Genomic DNA, 17,067 nt, shown 5'->3' on the forward strand with positions numbered 1-17,067 from the left:
ATTTTATATCAATCGTATTAATTTTTCAATCAAATTAGTAAGAAACTTTAAATGTATTATTTGAAATGAAGAAATGAAGAATTAAAATCTTCATTAGACTGATTGGTTTTGATATTGGTAAATAATGATACAATATAGGAATTCAGTGAAAAGATAATACAAGTCTATATTTTATAAATATAAAATAGTATTCATCAAAAGAATTTTTTTATCAATCTTAAAATTTTTAAGAACACAGGATGAAAAAAATTTAACGATTTAATTATAATATAATAAATATAGAATATAATTTTAATATTTTTATTCGATTATAATAATTGTGTACATAATTCAATATTTTTAATCTATATTTTAAACATTTAAAAATATATTTATTCATACATTTTTTTTTATTCACGTTAATTTTTTCAAATTAATATAATATATTAGTATAATATTATTTGTATTATCTTCTTTGATCTCCTTATATAATATATAAATATTTAATAAATATATAATTATATAAAATTAATAATATTGAATCATCAAATAATCAATCAATTGGCTTCAAAATATCGCCAAGTTTGTTAAAATTAATCCAATTAACAATGATAACACGTGTAGAAATAATTTAAAGCCTTTTTAAACAATTTGAGTTTCTCAAAGGATTGAAATTCCAATCTTAAGAAAATGGACACGTTGTCTTTGTACAAATTAGGCAAAAAATGTTTCGGTTTGAAAATCGAATAAACGAGTGACAATGTAATTTATTCGATGTTTAAACCAAAGATTAAGAAGGGGGAACAGACACGGAAGATTATATGAATAAAATAAACGAGTTATAATGTCTGTTGCCGATGATTAAAGAGATATTAGTGAAAAAGAGAGTGTAAGAAAGAGAATAAGATATGATTAAAAAAAAAAAGCGAATTAATGTAATGACATACGATTACTTTCCACGTGTAAATTTCGATGAAAATTGTATTTTCGAGCGGGGGTACCGTGTCGTAGACAATACTTTGATAACAAAAAAAAAAAAAAAAGACAAGAGGAGAAAGGAAGAAATATGACGAGAGAAATATGAAAAAAAAATTTTTCTTCAGGAAGTAATTGTCCGGTGCTCCCGAGAGAAAAATATGGTTTATTTTTTCAATACTCACGATGGTGTACATAAAACTAAAATGCGTTTACATTGATGTAAACGGTGATGTAATAAGAGAAAAAGAAAATATACAAATATGCGATGAATATTGAAATTAATTGAACGAATTGACTTGAACGAAATGTAAAAAAAAAAAAAAAGGAAGCGAATGAGAAATGAAAGAGAGATGGTAATTAGTGATTCTTTGATTATTTTTTATAATTATTTATTTGAACAAAGAATGCATTTTGTTTTCTTTATTATAAAGGATATTTTTAATCTTTTACGTTAGATTTGTTTTTCTCTTGAATTGAAGATTTTTTTCGAGATCCTTTAAATATAAATATTTTACACTAAGATCTGTTAGACTGCGTCGGTTGTGAAGAAAACGAAAAGGGAAATAATAAATATGTGTAAATAAAAATTATAACATTATAAAATAACATCTGAACTTTGAACGATTGAAATCTTTTTGTCATGCGTTTCGATAGAAACGTCAAGCAAAGTATTAAATATTGTATTATTATTACTTTCTTCCTAAATTTTTTTCATCTGATTATTAAATTTTTCCCGATTTATGAATCACAACGTTTTCACTTTCCTAAAAATTATAAATTAATGTTATAAAATTGAAAACGTTAATATAATATAAAATCTCAGATATAATGTTATAAATGCATTGCGAAAATGTCTTCTAAAACTTTTGAGAATTTTATGGAATGTAATAATATATGTTTATTTCTGTATGATACGTATATATATATATATATATATATATATATATATATATATATATATATATATATATATATATATAAGAGAAAAACAGAAGGAAAATACAAATCTGTGAAGGAACCTGTGTATAAATGTAACTGTATTAGCGCGTGTATGTACATTTAAGCATCGACCTGTATAGAGAAAAAGAAAAAAAGATATATACATATAATTATAAAGTATATAATGATCTTTATGGACGAAACGAGTGTCTTCGAATACACGCTGAATCCTCGAGACACGGTATGTAAGCCTTGATAATAAAGACCATGTCTTTTTGAAAATTGTCATCCGCGTTCTTCGAATCTAACTTAATTATAAGTTACTAAAAAAGAAAAAGAAGGAAAAAGAGAGAAGAGTAAATACAAATGGGAAAAGAAATAATAATTGTTTATTTTACTATTTCACGCATCTACATTGACACCTAACATAAAAAATTGATATTTATTATCATTAATTTATATTATTTCTCATTATTTTTGTAATATTTTTTTCTATTAATAATTCTTTAATTTTTATCTATAAGTCTTTTTAAATTAAATCAATTAGTGTTTTGTAAAATTAATTAACAGAATTGTATAATTATCTTATTTCTCAAGGTATGATTTAAATTTCATTTACAATTCACTGTTTTTAAGATAATTTTTAATTTATATAGTTTTATATTTTTTTTACAGCCAAAGAGTATCCTTCTATCTATTTTAATCTTTTAAAATTCCTTATCTATTAATTTCCTTATTTATCTATTAGATTAAAACTAAATCGCAAAAATTATTCCAGTCTTTAAACCTCCATGCTAATTTTTTTTTTTTCTTTTTCCTTTAGATTTCATATAGTGAATACTTCTCAAATCATTCATCGGTAAAGATAATTTAAATTTAAACGATTTTGAAATATTAAACTTTACATTCTGCCGTTTATAAATGCTTACACAAGTTAGCTTTCAATCTCTCTCATTTAAAGATACATGTCCAAGTTCTCGGAATCACGAGATCCCAGAAATCGTCACGAGTCGATGGACAATTAATTCTGGCGAAATACTCCATGCAATACAAGCTGACCAATACTCCATTGCCCACACTCAGGCTGAACCAGAGGAACACATTTCCGGCTGATTTTAATACGAATACCACCGTGAGACCAACAACACCGAACAGTAACAATAATACGGGATAAAAGAAACGAATGGAGAAGCTGAGGATGTACTCGTGTATGATGGACGAAATGGCGAAGACCATGCACACGGATAGTGTCTTGTTCCTAGGTGTCAAAATCTCGTACATGTCCTTGTAAATGTAAGTGTACAACCAATCGTGGACAACTATGTTCCAGGTACGATAATAGGCGCTATAGCAGATGGAATTCCACCAATCCTGTAAATATACGGTATTATATGATTTTTTTGATGTTTTGTCATTGTTGGATTTGAATTTTATTTTATCTAATTATAAATGATAATTCATTATATGTTTGATATTTTAAACAATTTTATTTCAATGTTCAGATTTGATCATTATGAACGTAGAGTCCTTGAATCGATAAAGATTTCATGGAATGAGAAGAAAGTTGTGATAGATTGAAAGAAACGATGATGAAATACGTAACTATAAACTTGGATTAATGATTCGATGTATTGTAATTTGAATGACTCAGCTCTTGAAAAATTTCTTTTATGAGATTTTAGAAGTGTTTTTCGTGTTTTGTGAATGGAATTTCAAGGATTCAATTTTTGCAGAACATACATGATGAGGTAATTTTATAGATGATAGGTGAAAATAGATAAAATTTTGATTATATAGAATGTTGATGCTATTAATGTTTATAAGATAATAGATATGACGTGGATTTAAGTGGATAAATATTTGATTTTGAGTACAGAGTATAGATAGATAAACATGTATATAATTTATTAAGAAAATTTAAGTAATTTACTTGTATAATTTTAGTAGAGTAGAGAAAAATTTTGATATAATGTTTGTATTGAAAATTTCTATATTTCTATCTATAAAATTGAAATTAATCAATTTTGTTTGTTTAAATTTATAAATATTTTTCATATTATTTTATATAAAATATTGAATAGAATGTCTTTTTTTTTATTAATTGCATATATATAAAAAATTAAATTAAAAATAAAAAAAAAATTACGAATGAAATTAGATTTTAGAAAATTTAGAAAATTTGTATGTTTCAAAATTAAAACGAATTGTTTAAATTAAACTCAAACTCTTACTTACTTTATAAAACATTTTGTCGGCAAATCGCAATAGTTCAGCAAAAGCATTCATCCAACAGTGTAGAAGAAGATAAAAGCCGCAGAGGAACATAAGAATTCCGGGCAACATCGAGCCAAGAATATTAAGTGTGAGTGTTCCCAACTCAACCGGTTGTTTCCCAAATTCTCGATAATTTGGATATAACAAACGTTCGTAGAGAAGCGCCACGAAAAAGATAATTGTTAATACTTCAACGAAATTGGTCAGAACAATGTTCCATCGAACCTTTTTCGCTCTAAACAGTACAAATGATCATTTATTTTTTTTTGGTTGAATTTCAAAATTATTATTATAATATTTTTACTTTGAAAGACAACTCAAAAATATTAATTTCTTTTCAAAATTCCAAAAAACAAATTTTAAATATAATATACATTTTGTCATCAAATTTTAAAAATGTTTTAATTAGTAATAATGATATTTCTAACATGATTTAATCTTATATTATTTAGTATCATAAAGTAAATATATAATTAAAACATTTTTCAATATTATTATCATGAAATATGTTTTAATATTTTGAATTTTTATCTTAAAAGGAAATTCATACATAATGAAAGTAACAAAGTGTACATCTTTTGATACTTATTAAAATCATCAATTATCACATGTTTGAAATATTGATAACGTTGTGATAATAGTTATCAGTATATGTATCGTTTGTTTTGATATTTAAACAGGAGAAGAACGTTTAATAAATCCTTTCTAATAATAAACTTGAATAACTCTTATAATATTTCTTTATCATGATTTGATTTATTATTTTAAGAATTAAAAGAAAAGATTAAAAAATTATTTTATTTGAGTATATGTTTATTGAAATATTTTGTTCTTACAGAAAGAAAGAGAAATAGAGACATTTTGTTTTAAGAAAATTATTAATTTTTTTTTAAATTTTGATTGAATAAGTATTCAAAAGAAATGTATATTTCATTATAGATTTTATGAAATATAATATATATCTTTTTTCTAGACGATTCTTTAATTTAATTTAAGTGAATTATAATAATTTCTTAATAATAATATTATATTTTTTGAACTTACCTAGGATATCTGTCTTGATAAATCAATGTTGGTACAAATAAAAAATAAAGATATTGAGAAAAATCAGGTAATCGTGGCTCTGATGTATCTGTATGAGGTTTGTATGATAAAAATCTTGGTGCAACACTCCTCACGAAGGCATGAGTTTTCATCACTAATCGAATCTAATAAATATAAAAAAAAAAAAACATTTTTTAATTTACATTATTTAAATTAGTTATTCAAAGTTATTCGTTTGCATTTAATGATGAAAAAATTTTTATAATTTGATCTCGCTTTATGAAAGAAGATTTCTTGGATATAGATATAGATTAAAATGAAAAACTTAAAAAATTTTTAAACTTAAATTGTTAATTTTTTTTGTTGTATCAATTTTCAATATAATTAATAAAGTTAGTAGAATTTTGTTAACTAAAACTTTCAATAGTATAATAATAATCCTTATTCGATGAAGAGGATTTTTATTTATTTTTTCAAAATATAATGAATTAAAAGAGAAAATTCATTTTTAATCAGCTTTTTAATCAACTGTTCAAATATCTTCTATTACTATTTATTTTGTTTAGTGTATGATTTAAAAGAATAGTACTTAAAAAATCAAAATGAAATTAGATCAACAAGAATTTCTAATAGTAAATAAAATTAAACTTTTGGCGAGAATAAATCTAATTAAATTGATAGGTATTATTGAATATATATTAAACATTAAAATATTTACTTGCTCCATAAGAATGATCATGCTAGACGCCAATGGTAAGTCATTATCGAGTACGGCTCTGGTAGGAAGTATGAAGAACAAGGTCTGATAAAGAACAATGCCTGCCAGCCATCCATAATCCCATATTTTTCTGGTAAATGCTACAAAATTGAATACGAGATATTAAATTATATTCTCACTCAATTAATAATGAAAAATTTTCTGTTCATGTTCCATATTAGAAAAGTTATTACGGAATATTTTACCACGTTTTTTATCAATAAAAAAAATTACTGTTATTATATTGTTACTTACTTATTACTTTTTAATAAGTTTTTTAAATTTACTAAATAAAAAAAAATAAAAAATGAAGAAACAAATGTAATTTCGATATTTAATTATAATATTTAAATTTATAAAATATTTTTAAAATTTTCAAACAAAAAATTCTTTGTTTCTTGAACGAAAAGTTTCACTGAAAATACATCAGTGTCTTGAATTTTATTTGAATTGCATTTTATTGTATATTTGCTTCAAAAAGAAGTGAAATTGACGTACATGTAGGTGAATATTGAAGACGACGAGTAGCCCAACAATAGAAAGCAGCATAAACTCCCAGAACTGAAATTTTCATAAGGGACCAAACATATAGTACTACTGGAAATTTGGCAAAACCAGCTCGTACTGTGTCTATACCAAGATTAGGTCTAAAAAAAAATTATACTGATATTAATCAATTATTTTTATTATTTTATTTCAATTGTTCATCCTAATCAAAATTCGAAATTTTTTTGAACTCTAAACTATCCAAAATTCTAATTTTTAAAATTTCTTTTTTATTGACATTATATTAATTTTGGCACCATTGTTTTAAATTTTTTAAATTGATTGTTAAAAGATTTCTTTAATAACGATTGAAATATCAATTAAAATATTTCAAGGATATTATAATTTTTCTTATTATTTTTTAGATAATGATTCTATAAATTTTTTTAATAATTGTAAAATTATTATTAAAAGAATAGAGTGCAATACTTGTGTACTTACGATCCCGTGTGCCGAATATCGTATACGGCTGTGTGTATTAAAAGAATTATCAATGTTGCTACGAAGAGATTGTAAAGTGTTCGAATATGTTTAATTTCATATAAATCGGTCAATAAAGAATTTCTTTGAAGAAATTGCTTGGTGGGCAAAGTATTTTCTCTCGTTGATTTTCTGTGAAAGAATTAAACAATATTAGTTTATACAATTAATTTATTTGTAATAAAAATATAAATATGATTTGATAAGTGTAGATAATATACTATTTTTATTTTATTAATATTGTTTACTTTTATTCATAATCAAATAATTTATGTTAAATCAAAATGGGATATTGCGAAAAGAAAGGAAGAATATAAATTGATATTAACTCTTAACAACAACTTTAAGAATTCCACCAGTACACGTGCACTTAAATTCAATATACATACATCACTTTTTATCGTTTTTTCATGATGACATATATGGATAAAAAAATTATGATAACGTAAAGTAAAAGAATTTTATTTAATCTTTCATCTCTTAATTTTGCCCACTTATCTATATTTGAAACTTCTCTTATCGTTTAAATATTTTATTAATATATGAATTTTCTAAGAGAATATTTTGTATATTATTTATCGATCATTTCAATCATATTACAAATATGATATTTTAAATTTTTTTTTTCAATTTTCAAGTTTATTATATTTTTACGTTTTTACATATTTTTATATGACATGTTTTTAATTTTTTAATTTTATTAACTTAAAAATTTCTTAAAATATTTGAATACATGTGTTTATTTTATCTTCATGAAATTTTCAATTAAATATCTAGTTTCATTTCATTAAAAATTTTATTTGATTATCTATATTTACATAAATGATTTTATCATGAAAGATAAAATTTATTATTAAATATTGGCAATGTTGGTCTATGCTAGTTTTTTTTTAATTTTTTTATTCTTCGATATTATTTTTCATATTTTTGGTATAATATTATTTTTTTTTTGTATATATATTATATATTGTATATAAACATAACTGGTAAAAGTAAATGTTTGTTCAATCAGGTCAAAGCGGTTAAGTGCTCGTGCACTGAATGGTCTTGAAATTAGATTTGTTTCACAGCCAAACGTTCATGTGGATTACTCATGCAAAAATTATCTATCTTTTTTCAGAGAAATTATTATATTACTTCCTTCTTACCACTATGGAAATAATGCTCTTTCTCACTAATGTTGTATATTTAAATGAAACTAAAATTAAAAAAAAATTCTATTTTTGAAACATGAAATTAATTTTTTACATTTAAAAAATTCAATTTTTAAATATTTTTATTAAGAATTTTGAACCAATATTTCTTTTTTTTCTTGATTTTAATTATATTTGAGTTCATATCAAATAAAATAAATTATTTCAATTAATTTAGAAGAAAATTCAAAATAAATTGTTTGATTATGAATATACTGTTGAGAGATAAATTTGATATAAATAAATTTGAATTTGAATAACATATAGTAAGAATATACAGTAAAAAAATTACAATTATCATAGTATATAGTGTAAATTGATAATAATATGAGAATAACACCAAGGTTTAAAAGCGATTATATAATTACGTTCTGTTAGAGTATTTATCCGAGTCAACCAGATCTTTCAATTCATTCGAAGCGATTCTGTTTGCTACTTCCGATACCATATCATTCATTCGGTTATTGACAAGCTCTAAAATATCTTGCCTGATTTCCTGTGGAAAAAAAATAATAATATTTTATATATTTATTTATCCTGTATCTGATTTAGTATCAAATAATCAGTTAATTCAAACGAATAACATTTCTAATTGATACTTTATGCTTTTATAGCAATCATTTTATATTTTCAATCAAACGAGATGATTGAATGATAATGAAAAATTGGTAAATTTAAAAATTCAATAATTTAAAAAATTCAAAAATTCAATATTCTAAATTATTGCTATAAATAATACAAAATTTATTATAAATAATAATTTGATTTTTCACACCTGCATCTGCTCCTGTAATTCATTGAAGATAATGTCACGCATCAAATTTTTCTTCGGCTTCTCCATCTCTGTAAACACAATTTTTATTTTTCATCATTTTAATCATACTGTATCTGATTAGATTCATCTGTTATTAGATTTATTATCAAAATATAATTGTCTTGTATACTTCATAAGGAAAATTTTATATTTACAATAATATAAGAGAATGATTGAGATTAAATATCTCATTAAATGATAATATCTTAATTAACCTGTCTCTTAAAAATAAATATTTCTTTATAAATAGATCCCTAATAAAAAATATGAAATAATAATTTTTTTTTCTATCATGATTACTTTCATAAAATTTAAGAAACATCTAATACCGATATCCTCTTTTAAGAACAATAATATTGATTCAATTCAGCACGTACCTTGTTTCTTCACATCCTTCACATTTTCGCTCGGATTTTTATTCAAAACGTGTTGTTCCACGGTCACGGTTCGTTGTTCCATGTTTTCTCTCTTAAATCTTTTATTCAACCATTTATCATCTCACATTAACTAAATCTTTTCACATACGAAAGAATCTTGCAAAATGTACCACCAGTAGGAAATCATCCATTCATAAAATATTAATATAATTTATTCGAACAGATATCAAATCTTATATTCGAAAAATCTCCAATAAATAAAATTTATTGAATTATACACTGAACATTTTTTACTTTTTCTTAAAATCGATTCGAAAACGATAAAGAAAATTTATAAAAAAATTCTTTAATCTTTAATCACTGATGAAGACGAATCTTCGGTTATTGGGTTAACTTTAATTTAAATTCAAAAACGAGTTTATTTAAAAGATGGGGGAAAGAGCGTTTACTCTGTACGAGACGCGAACTGCTACTGAACCATCGACCGGTTCGAGAAGAGTATTAGAAACAGACCGAGTCGTTTCAATGCTTATCGAATTTTTCAGTTGATCGTGCCGTGGTAGTCACCCGCGTTTCTTTCGTTCAGAGTCTCGTCCTTTGGTACATGCGAGTGCACGCGTACTCATGACTCGTTTCCATGTTACTGTCTCTTCTGATTAAGTAATTGCAACAGCAGTTTGCGGCTCGATTGAACTTTTGCTGAATTTATCGCGTTCGTGGCGCGAACAACACCGAGATGCGGAGATGTAGAATTGAATTTATACATTTCAATATATTGTTGAAAATTTTGAACTTTAGAGATTAGAGATTAAGAAAGTTCGTTCGAAAATTTTCAAATGTTGTAACTATTTTTGTAGTTCAAAAATCATATAAAAAATTTTGTGACGATATCAATTTAATTAATGATGAATTAATGATGATTTTGAATTTAGATTCAAACTTTAATTTTAATTGGTATGATTTTGATATAATGATGAAATATAAATGAAATTGTTGTTGGTTAACTTTATATACAATTACTTTTGTCTTAACTCATTTCTAATAAAAATTTTAATTATTATCTCTTTTAAATCTTATACAAGTAAAATAAAAATATGTAAACAATTATGTAAATAAACTATATGAATTTTATTAATGCTACGAATCGATTTCACAATATCAAGTAACTTTTTTATAATTGCAAATTCAAAATACTTAAATATAAATATATTTAATTATTAATTCATGTAATTTTTATAAATTTTATTCATGAATCATAAAATATTTATATATTAAATTATTTGAAACATATATTTACATAAATATAGAAATTTTTAGTCATTAATAATTTTTTTATAATTTTGATCGATAATAAACAAGTATCTCAATACTTATGAATGAGAGTATACTTATATACCAGAACATTTTTATAGCATTTTACAATAGTTTATTGGTTTGACGATGTTGTAATTTCTTGGAAGTGAATTAGTCAGACTAGAATCGACATTATTAGATTAACAATAACTTTTGTTTCAAATAATTTTATTTTTTACTTTCTAGATTACTTTGTCTTAAGCAATATTATTTATATAATAATATATTTGAAAGATAAATTATTTTAATATTTATTTAAAATATTATTTTAATATTTTATTTGATACTTATTTATTTACTCGATTTCATTATAAAAATATAACATCTTTTTTTTCTGTGGTAACTATTAAGATTCATTTCTGTAATATTAGATTTATTGCGTATTAATTTAAACTTCAACATTCATATAATGTTACTAATAGGATTTATTTTTTCTTTTTATCTGAAGATTTTGAATAATAAATAAATGAAATTAAACTGTTATTAGGAGTAACTTTTGTTTATTGATATTTGTTCGTTCATTGAGAGAAGTATCATTTTTATTGTTCTTTGTTTTCTATTTTGTGAAAGGAGAGTGTAATTTTTCTATGGAAGAGAAACTTATTGTTAGGAAGTTTTAAAACAGATAAATTATTATTGTCATAAAAGAGTTGGAATTTTTAAATTATATTTCTAGGAAAAATAAAGAACCAGTTGTAATAAATAATATTATAAAAAATGATCTTTATTAACAGAATTATTTGAAGATAATTTTGTTTAAAAAGAATAATTGAGAATTTTATAGAAATTAATTACTAAGATAATTATTTTTTATTTCATTCAAAACAGAATCTTTCTTATTTATACACAGATACTTATAAATACCTGTTTACAATAATATTATTTTAATATATTATAATAATATTATTGATTAATTTAATGTATTGAAATGAACATATTTATACGAAATTGCTATAAATATCATTTTGATACAATGGCAATGTAACAGTTCATGATGAAGATTAATTTTATAAATAAACAGATTACACAATAATGTTTTTGAATGAACATATTAAGATATTTTATATTAAATGAAAAGTATTATAATCAAAAAATATTATTGAAAATATATATGATCAAATTTGATTTCTTATGTATTTATATATTAAGAATTGGATTTTATATAATATCCGATATCATTAATAATATGTTCTATTTATTATTAACTTCAACATAGATTTGACTTAGGTTAAAGATCATATAGATCAAATATTTATATTATAATGTTTACAAAGTATAATCGTGGATTGGAAATGCTTATTACACTCAATGCAATTTTTTTGAATTAAATTTTTTTTAATTTTGTACATTTTTAATTTATGATTGATGTTGAATTTTTTCATTTGTAATTATTCAAAAATTTCATAATTTTTAATATAATTGTTAATATTTATTGAAAAAATTAAAATAATAAAAAAAATAAAATTTCAAATTTAATATCTTTGTAATTAAATTTTTATATTTTCTATATATTAATATGAAAAATTAATCAACTAATGAAAAGTAAAGAGAATGATATATTTTGATAATATGAATATATATGATTAAAAAAATTAATTCAATTTAAATATATGCTAAAATCTATTGAACGGACAAAACAATTATTATTGTTATATTTGATTAATAATTTGCTGACACATGAAAAGATATTTGTCATTGATGGTGAATACGAACAATTGTTCATACAAATTACACAATCCATTAAATATTAGAGCGATATAAATCATAGATTGAATGAAATTCTAATCCAAACGATTATAATTATTAATCACTTTCAATTAAGAAATTTGATATTTATAAAAACAAAATCTGGATTAATCTTACATTTTCTTAATAAAATTTTCTCAAGTTTTTTTTCAGAACTATTTTTGAAATCTGTTTTTTCTTCACTTATTATTATTAATTAATATAATTATGAAAAATTAATATAATGAAAATATTAAATATATCTTTTATTCTTTATCAAAAATTAAAAATTAATTTCTTCATTGAAAAAAGAAAAAAAAAAGAGATATTAAAATAAAAATTTGTATATATAAATTAATTATTATATGTTAATTATTATTATATTTTTATGTGCAAATTCTATATAATAATATACAGAAAGGTGAGAATTGAAGAAAATGCAAAGAAGACTTATCACAGAAAGGTCTTTCGTCTGAGTTATTACTTGAGTTATTATATTGAGTTTAATAGCTTGAAGACTAAGACATCAATTATGAGCTAAGAATGAGAAAGGAGAAAATCCATTGGATCGCGCGAATTTCATTTCAGTTGTGGAAAAAGAAGATAAGAAAGATTAATCCTTTGCACTATTTCAAATATATTTCTTACAGAAATAATGAAAAGTTCAGAAAGTAATATAAAAATTCCATGTTGTGTATTAACTCAGATATTATTGTTTTATTTCATTCAAATCTTCATATAAATTTCATAAATCTTTTGAAATGAAGATAGCACGAGTATTGAATAATTTTATATTGTACGAAAAAAGAGATATTTATATTTGTTAAATATAATGAATTATATTAAAATTTTTTATGATTGCAAAATAATTTTGCAATTTCTAGAAAATATAAGATTTTATGAAAATTTTTTGAATGATAAAAGTAAAAGTTTACTATACTACTTTGTTAATTTTGTTTCTGAATCTTCAGATCAAGAATCTTCTTATAAAACAAAATCAATTGATAAATGATAGATCTTTTTAATGTAAAGAAATAAATTATCATATGAATTAATAAATCTTTGTTTTAATTAAAAAAAAGAAAAGAAATAGTAGCTACAAAGATGACAATAACGAAAAAAAAAAGTATTATTCTTTTTTTTCGAAATATATATTTGTTAATTTTTAAAACATTTTTAAAGCGAAATTCTCAGAAATTAAAAAAATGGAATTCTTTGAAATTATAAATTTTCGTACTGAAGATGGATTATAGCACAGATAATTCGTCTTCTCAACTCCCATAAGAAAGATAACAGACTAACAATAGGAATAATGCTCTTTATATGTGGCTTCGCAATAAGATTCAGTGGTGGTCGCAGTTATCACGTTCTTGCATATTAGTATCGAACAAATTCGTACATGAATTTCTGATATATATATTCACTTCGTACGATTTATCGTGAAAGTATATGTAATCGATCCGAGTCTATCATTTTAAGAAGTAAAAATGCGTCATTGACAAAGTTATCGATGCACCATTCTCTGTTCTTTTTATCTCGCTCCCTGATTTTTTCCTTATCATTTGAACATTATTTTTTATTACATGAATAAGGTTTATCCCTTTTTTTTTATTTTTCGAATCAGAGAAAAATAAAGTATTAAATTTAATTTTAGAAGTTTAATTTTAGAAGTTTAATTTTGAGAATTTAATTTTAAAAAAGGCTTAATTTTGGAGAGATAGTTAAAGAAGAATTCATATTAATATTGCAATTTATCATAACAATAGATTTAAAATTTTTTGTAATAGTAATTTAATACTAGTTGTAAATTTAAGTTAAAATAATATTTTTTAATAACTTAAATTTCTTCTTGTTACATTAATTTTATATATTGATAATGAGAAGAATTGAAATAAATATTTTAAATTGAAAAAATTAAAAATTGATATTTTCTTTTTTTTTTAATTTTTTTTTTATATTAAGAATTCTGATTTACTCTGATGATATTTTTAAATTTAAGATCCATTTCGAAAAAATTAAATTATATTTAATTTAAAATGTTGATAAAAAAAAGATAATATTATTTATTTAACTACAAATTCTACTGGACGAAAACAATTAAGTAGATAAATATATTATATTTTTAACAATTTAAATAACATCATTTTTTAGAAATATCTCAAAACTTTTAATTTTATTATTAAAATATGTGATAATAGACTTTAAGATAAATTTGATTGTTTTATCAAGAAAAGTATCGACAATAATTTTAAATATTTTGATTTTTGACTGTAAAAAAATTATTTGACTGAGAACAAATTAAAATTTTAATTTTCGAGATCAAAGAAATTCTGAGTTTTGAGAAAATATATTTATGACTAAATTTTAATACTTTATCGTTTTATTGATTAATATATGCATGAATTGTTATTAAAATTTTTAAGAAATTGATATAAAAATGTTTTACATTTATTATTATATATTGTTTTTTTTAGAAACGATGAAGAAGTGAAATAAAAAAGTATAAAAAAGTATATAATATAAAAAAGAATTGAAATAAAAAAGTATAAGAATAAATCTTTGTTTAATGATACAATAAATTGTAGATCGAATTGCTTTATTAAGAAAGAAAATAAATAAAAATGAATGATAGGTATTCTCAATTTTATGATCACTTTGATAACGTCCTGCCATCTATCGGTGAATGCTGGTATAAATCTATGGTTGCACAGAAGATACTATTGTGACGCCATATTGGAGAACTTTGATTTTTAGAATTTTTGTTAAATTTCAATTTAAGAAAAAAAAAATATATTTTTTAGAAATTAATTAATTTTTTGATTTTATTTTATTGACAAAATTTTTATTTTATTAAAAAAATTTATTAACATGATGCTAAATTTTATATCATTTTATATTTTTTATCCATATTATTTTATACAAATTTTTACATCTTTTTCATAAATAATTCGATATATTCGATTATTTACGTTTAATAATATTTATATTAAAAAATATTACATATAAATTTTTTTTTTAATTTTAAAATTAGAATTTTTAATTAAATATGATTCCATAAAATAAATATTTCCAAAATGTCAGAGATATTAGTATAGAACGTGTCACGTATGAAATAATATTTTATATTTAATTTTTTTTTATATTTTATATATCTTAAGCTTTTAAATTAATAAAGAAAAAAACAATCAAATTTAAATTCAGAATTAAAGAATGGTTTTGATTATTTAAAGTTTAAGTGTTATGAATATTAAAATTCAAGTATAATACAGCCATAAAATATATTATTTATAAAATATTTTTAATTAACTTTAACCCAAATGTGTTGACTGTTTGCACTAGGAAAAAAAGGAATATGGAAACATGTTATTTTATAGTAAAATTTAATCTTTCCGTAATATTAATATACTATAGCAGTAAAATACAAAGCTCGATAAATTTATGATTAATAAAAGTTAAATAACTCTACTCTGTATCCTATAAAATGTGTTCATTATTTGCATCGAAAAAAGAAATAAAGAAACACTTTTATTTAAATCTTAAAAGTGCAAAGTTCATCGAATTTATGATAAGTAAAAGTCATATTCCATGTTAACAATGAAGAAACGTGAAGAGTTATTAAAAGTGTTATGATAATAAGAGCTGAAAATGCAAATGCATATTTTTCGACAGCGAAATCATTATTGTTGGTTCACATTAATCAATCTTGTGTTTAACATTATATACATAACATCTGTTAATTTTTCTATTAATTATAAATTCTTTTTATAAAAAGAAACAAGAAAATAAAATGAAAAAAATAATAATTAAGCAAAAAATTGAAGCAAAATATGTATAATAAGTATTTCTAATTAATCCATTTATTTATATAGGACGGATATCTGCGAATCTTTTCGAATATGGCTTTTTGGTATACAATACTCAGAAAGAAAGTGTTTCAATTCAGGTCGAATGCAATTTAAGTGAACGCCTTCATACGCACAATTAATTATGTAACTGTTAATGCAATATACAAATTCATAGAAATTATTGTCAAATTGATTTAAAAGTTTCGAGGAAAATTAATTTAAAATGCGTATTTTTAAATCATGTTCACATTTATATTTTCATTTCTCAAGTACGTTTTTGTTAATATTCCATACGATATTCTTCATTAATTTCTAAAAACTTAGAAATTGTTTCATTGCTCCATTTCTGATTCGTTACAGGTTAATATGTAATTATTTTTAATTACAATTGACAACTTGGTCGAAATTTACATAAATTCACACAGAATACAAATTCACATGGTTAAATATAAAAATAAAGTTTCCTTACTTGAACTAATGTTTCAAGTTACGTGAAATTTATATAAATTATTCAAATAATTTTAATTAATTTTAATTATTTATTATATAATTAATTATATAATTTTAATTATTATTTCAGAAATAGAGCTTGATTTTAGAATATTTTTATTTTTTTTTTAGTTTAAAAATTTTCTATCGTTATTATTAATTGAAATGACATATGATCGATCATATCAATGATCGATTAAAAATCTGATAACGATTTTACAATGAAGATAAACTTCATACAAGCACAAGGATATCGATAGTATAGTTAGATATT

General features: G+C 21.9%; 1 protein-coding gene across 1 annotated transcript; it reads right to left on the reverse strand.

The window, feature by feature from the left end:
- Positions 1–2,268: 2,268 nt before the first annotated feature.
- On the reverse strand, positions 2,269–9,610 carry LOC552313 (sterol O-acyltransferase 1). Its single transcript, XM_624688.6, has 9 exons — positions 9,382–9,610; positions 8,966–9,033; positions 8,559–8,686; positions 6,959–7,129; positions 6,470–6,618; positions 5,933–6,072; positions 5,215–5,378; positions 4,132–4,405; positions 2,269–3,267 (listed from the first exon to the last, which is right to left on the reverse strand). Exons 1-9 carry the CDS (start codon positions 9,461–9,463, stop codon positions 2,848–2,850), a joined length of 1,596 nt encoding a protein of 531 aa, XP_624691.1. The 5' UTR covers positions 9,464–9,610; the 3' UTR covers positions 2,269–2,847.
- Positions 9,611–17,067: the final 7,457 nt, after the last annotated feature.

This window comes from Apis mellifera, linkage group LG11 (assembly GCF_003254395.2).
Source record: "Apis mellifera strain DH4 linkage group LG11, Amel_HAv3.1, whole genome shotgun sequence".
NCBI lineage: Eukaryota > Metazoa > Arthropoda > Insecta > Hymenoptera > Apidae > Apis > Apis mellifera.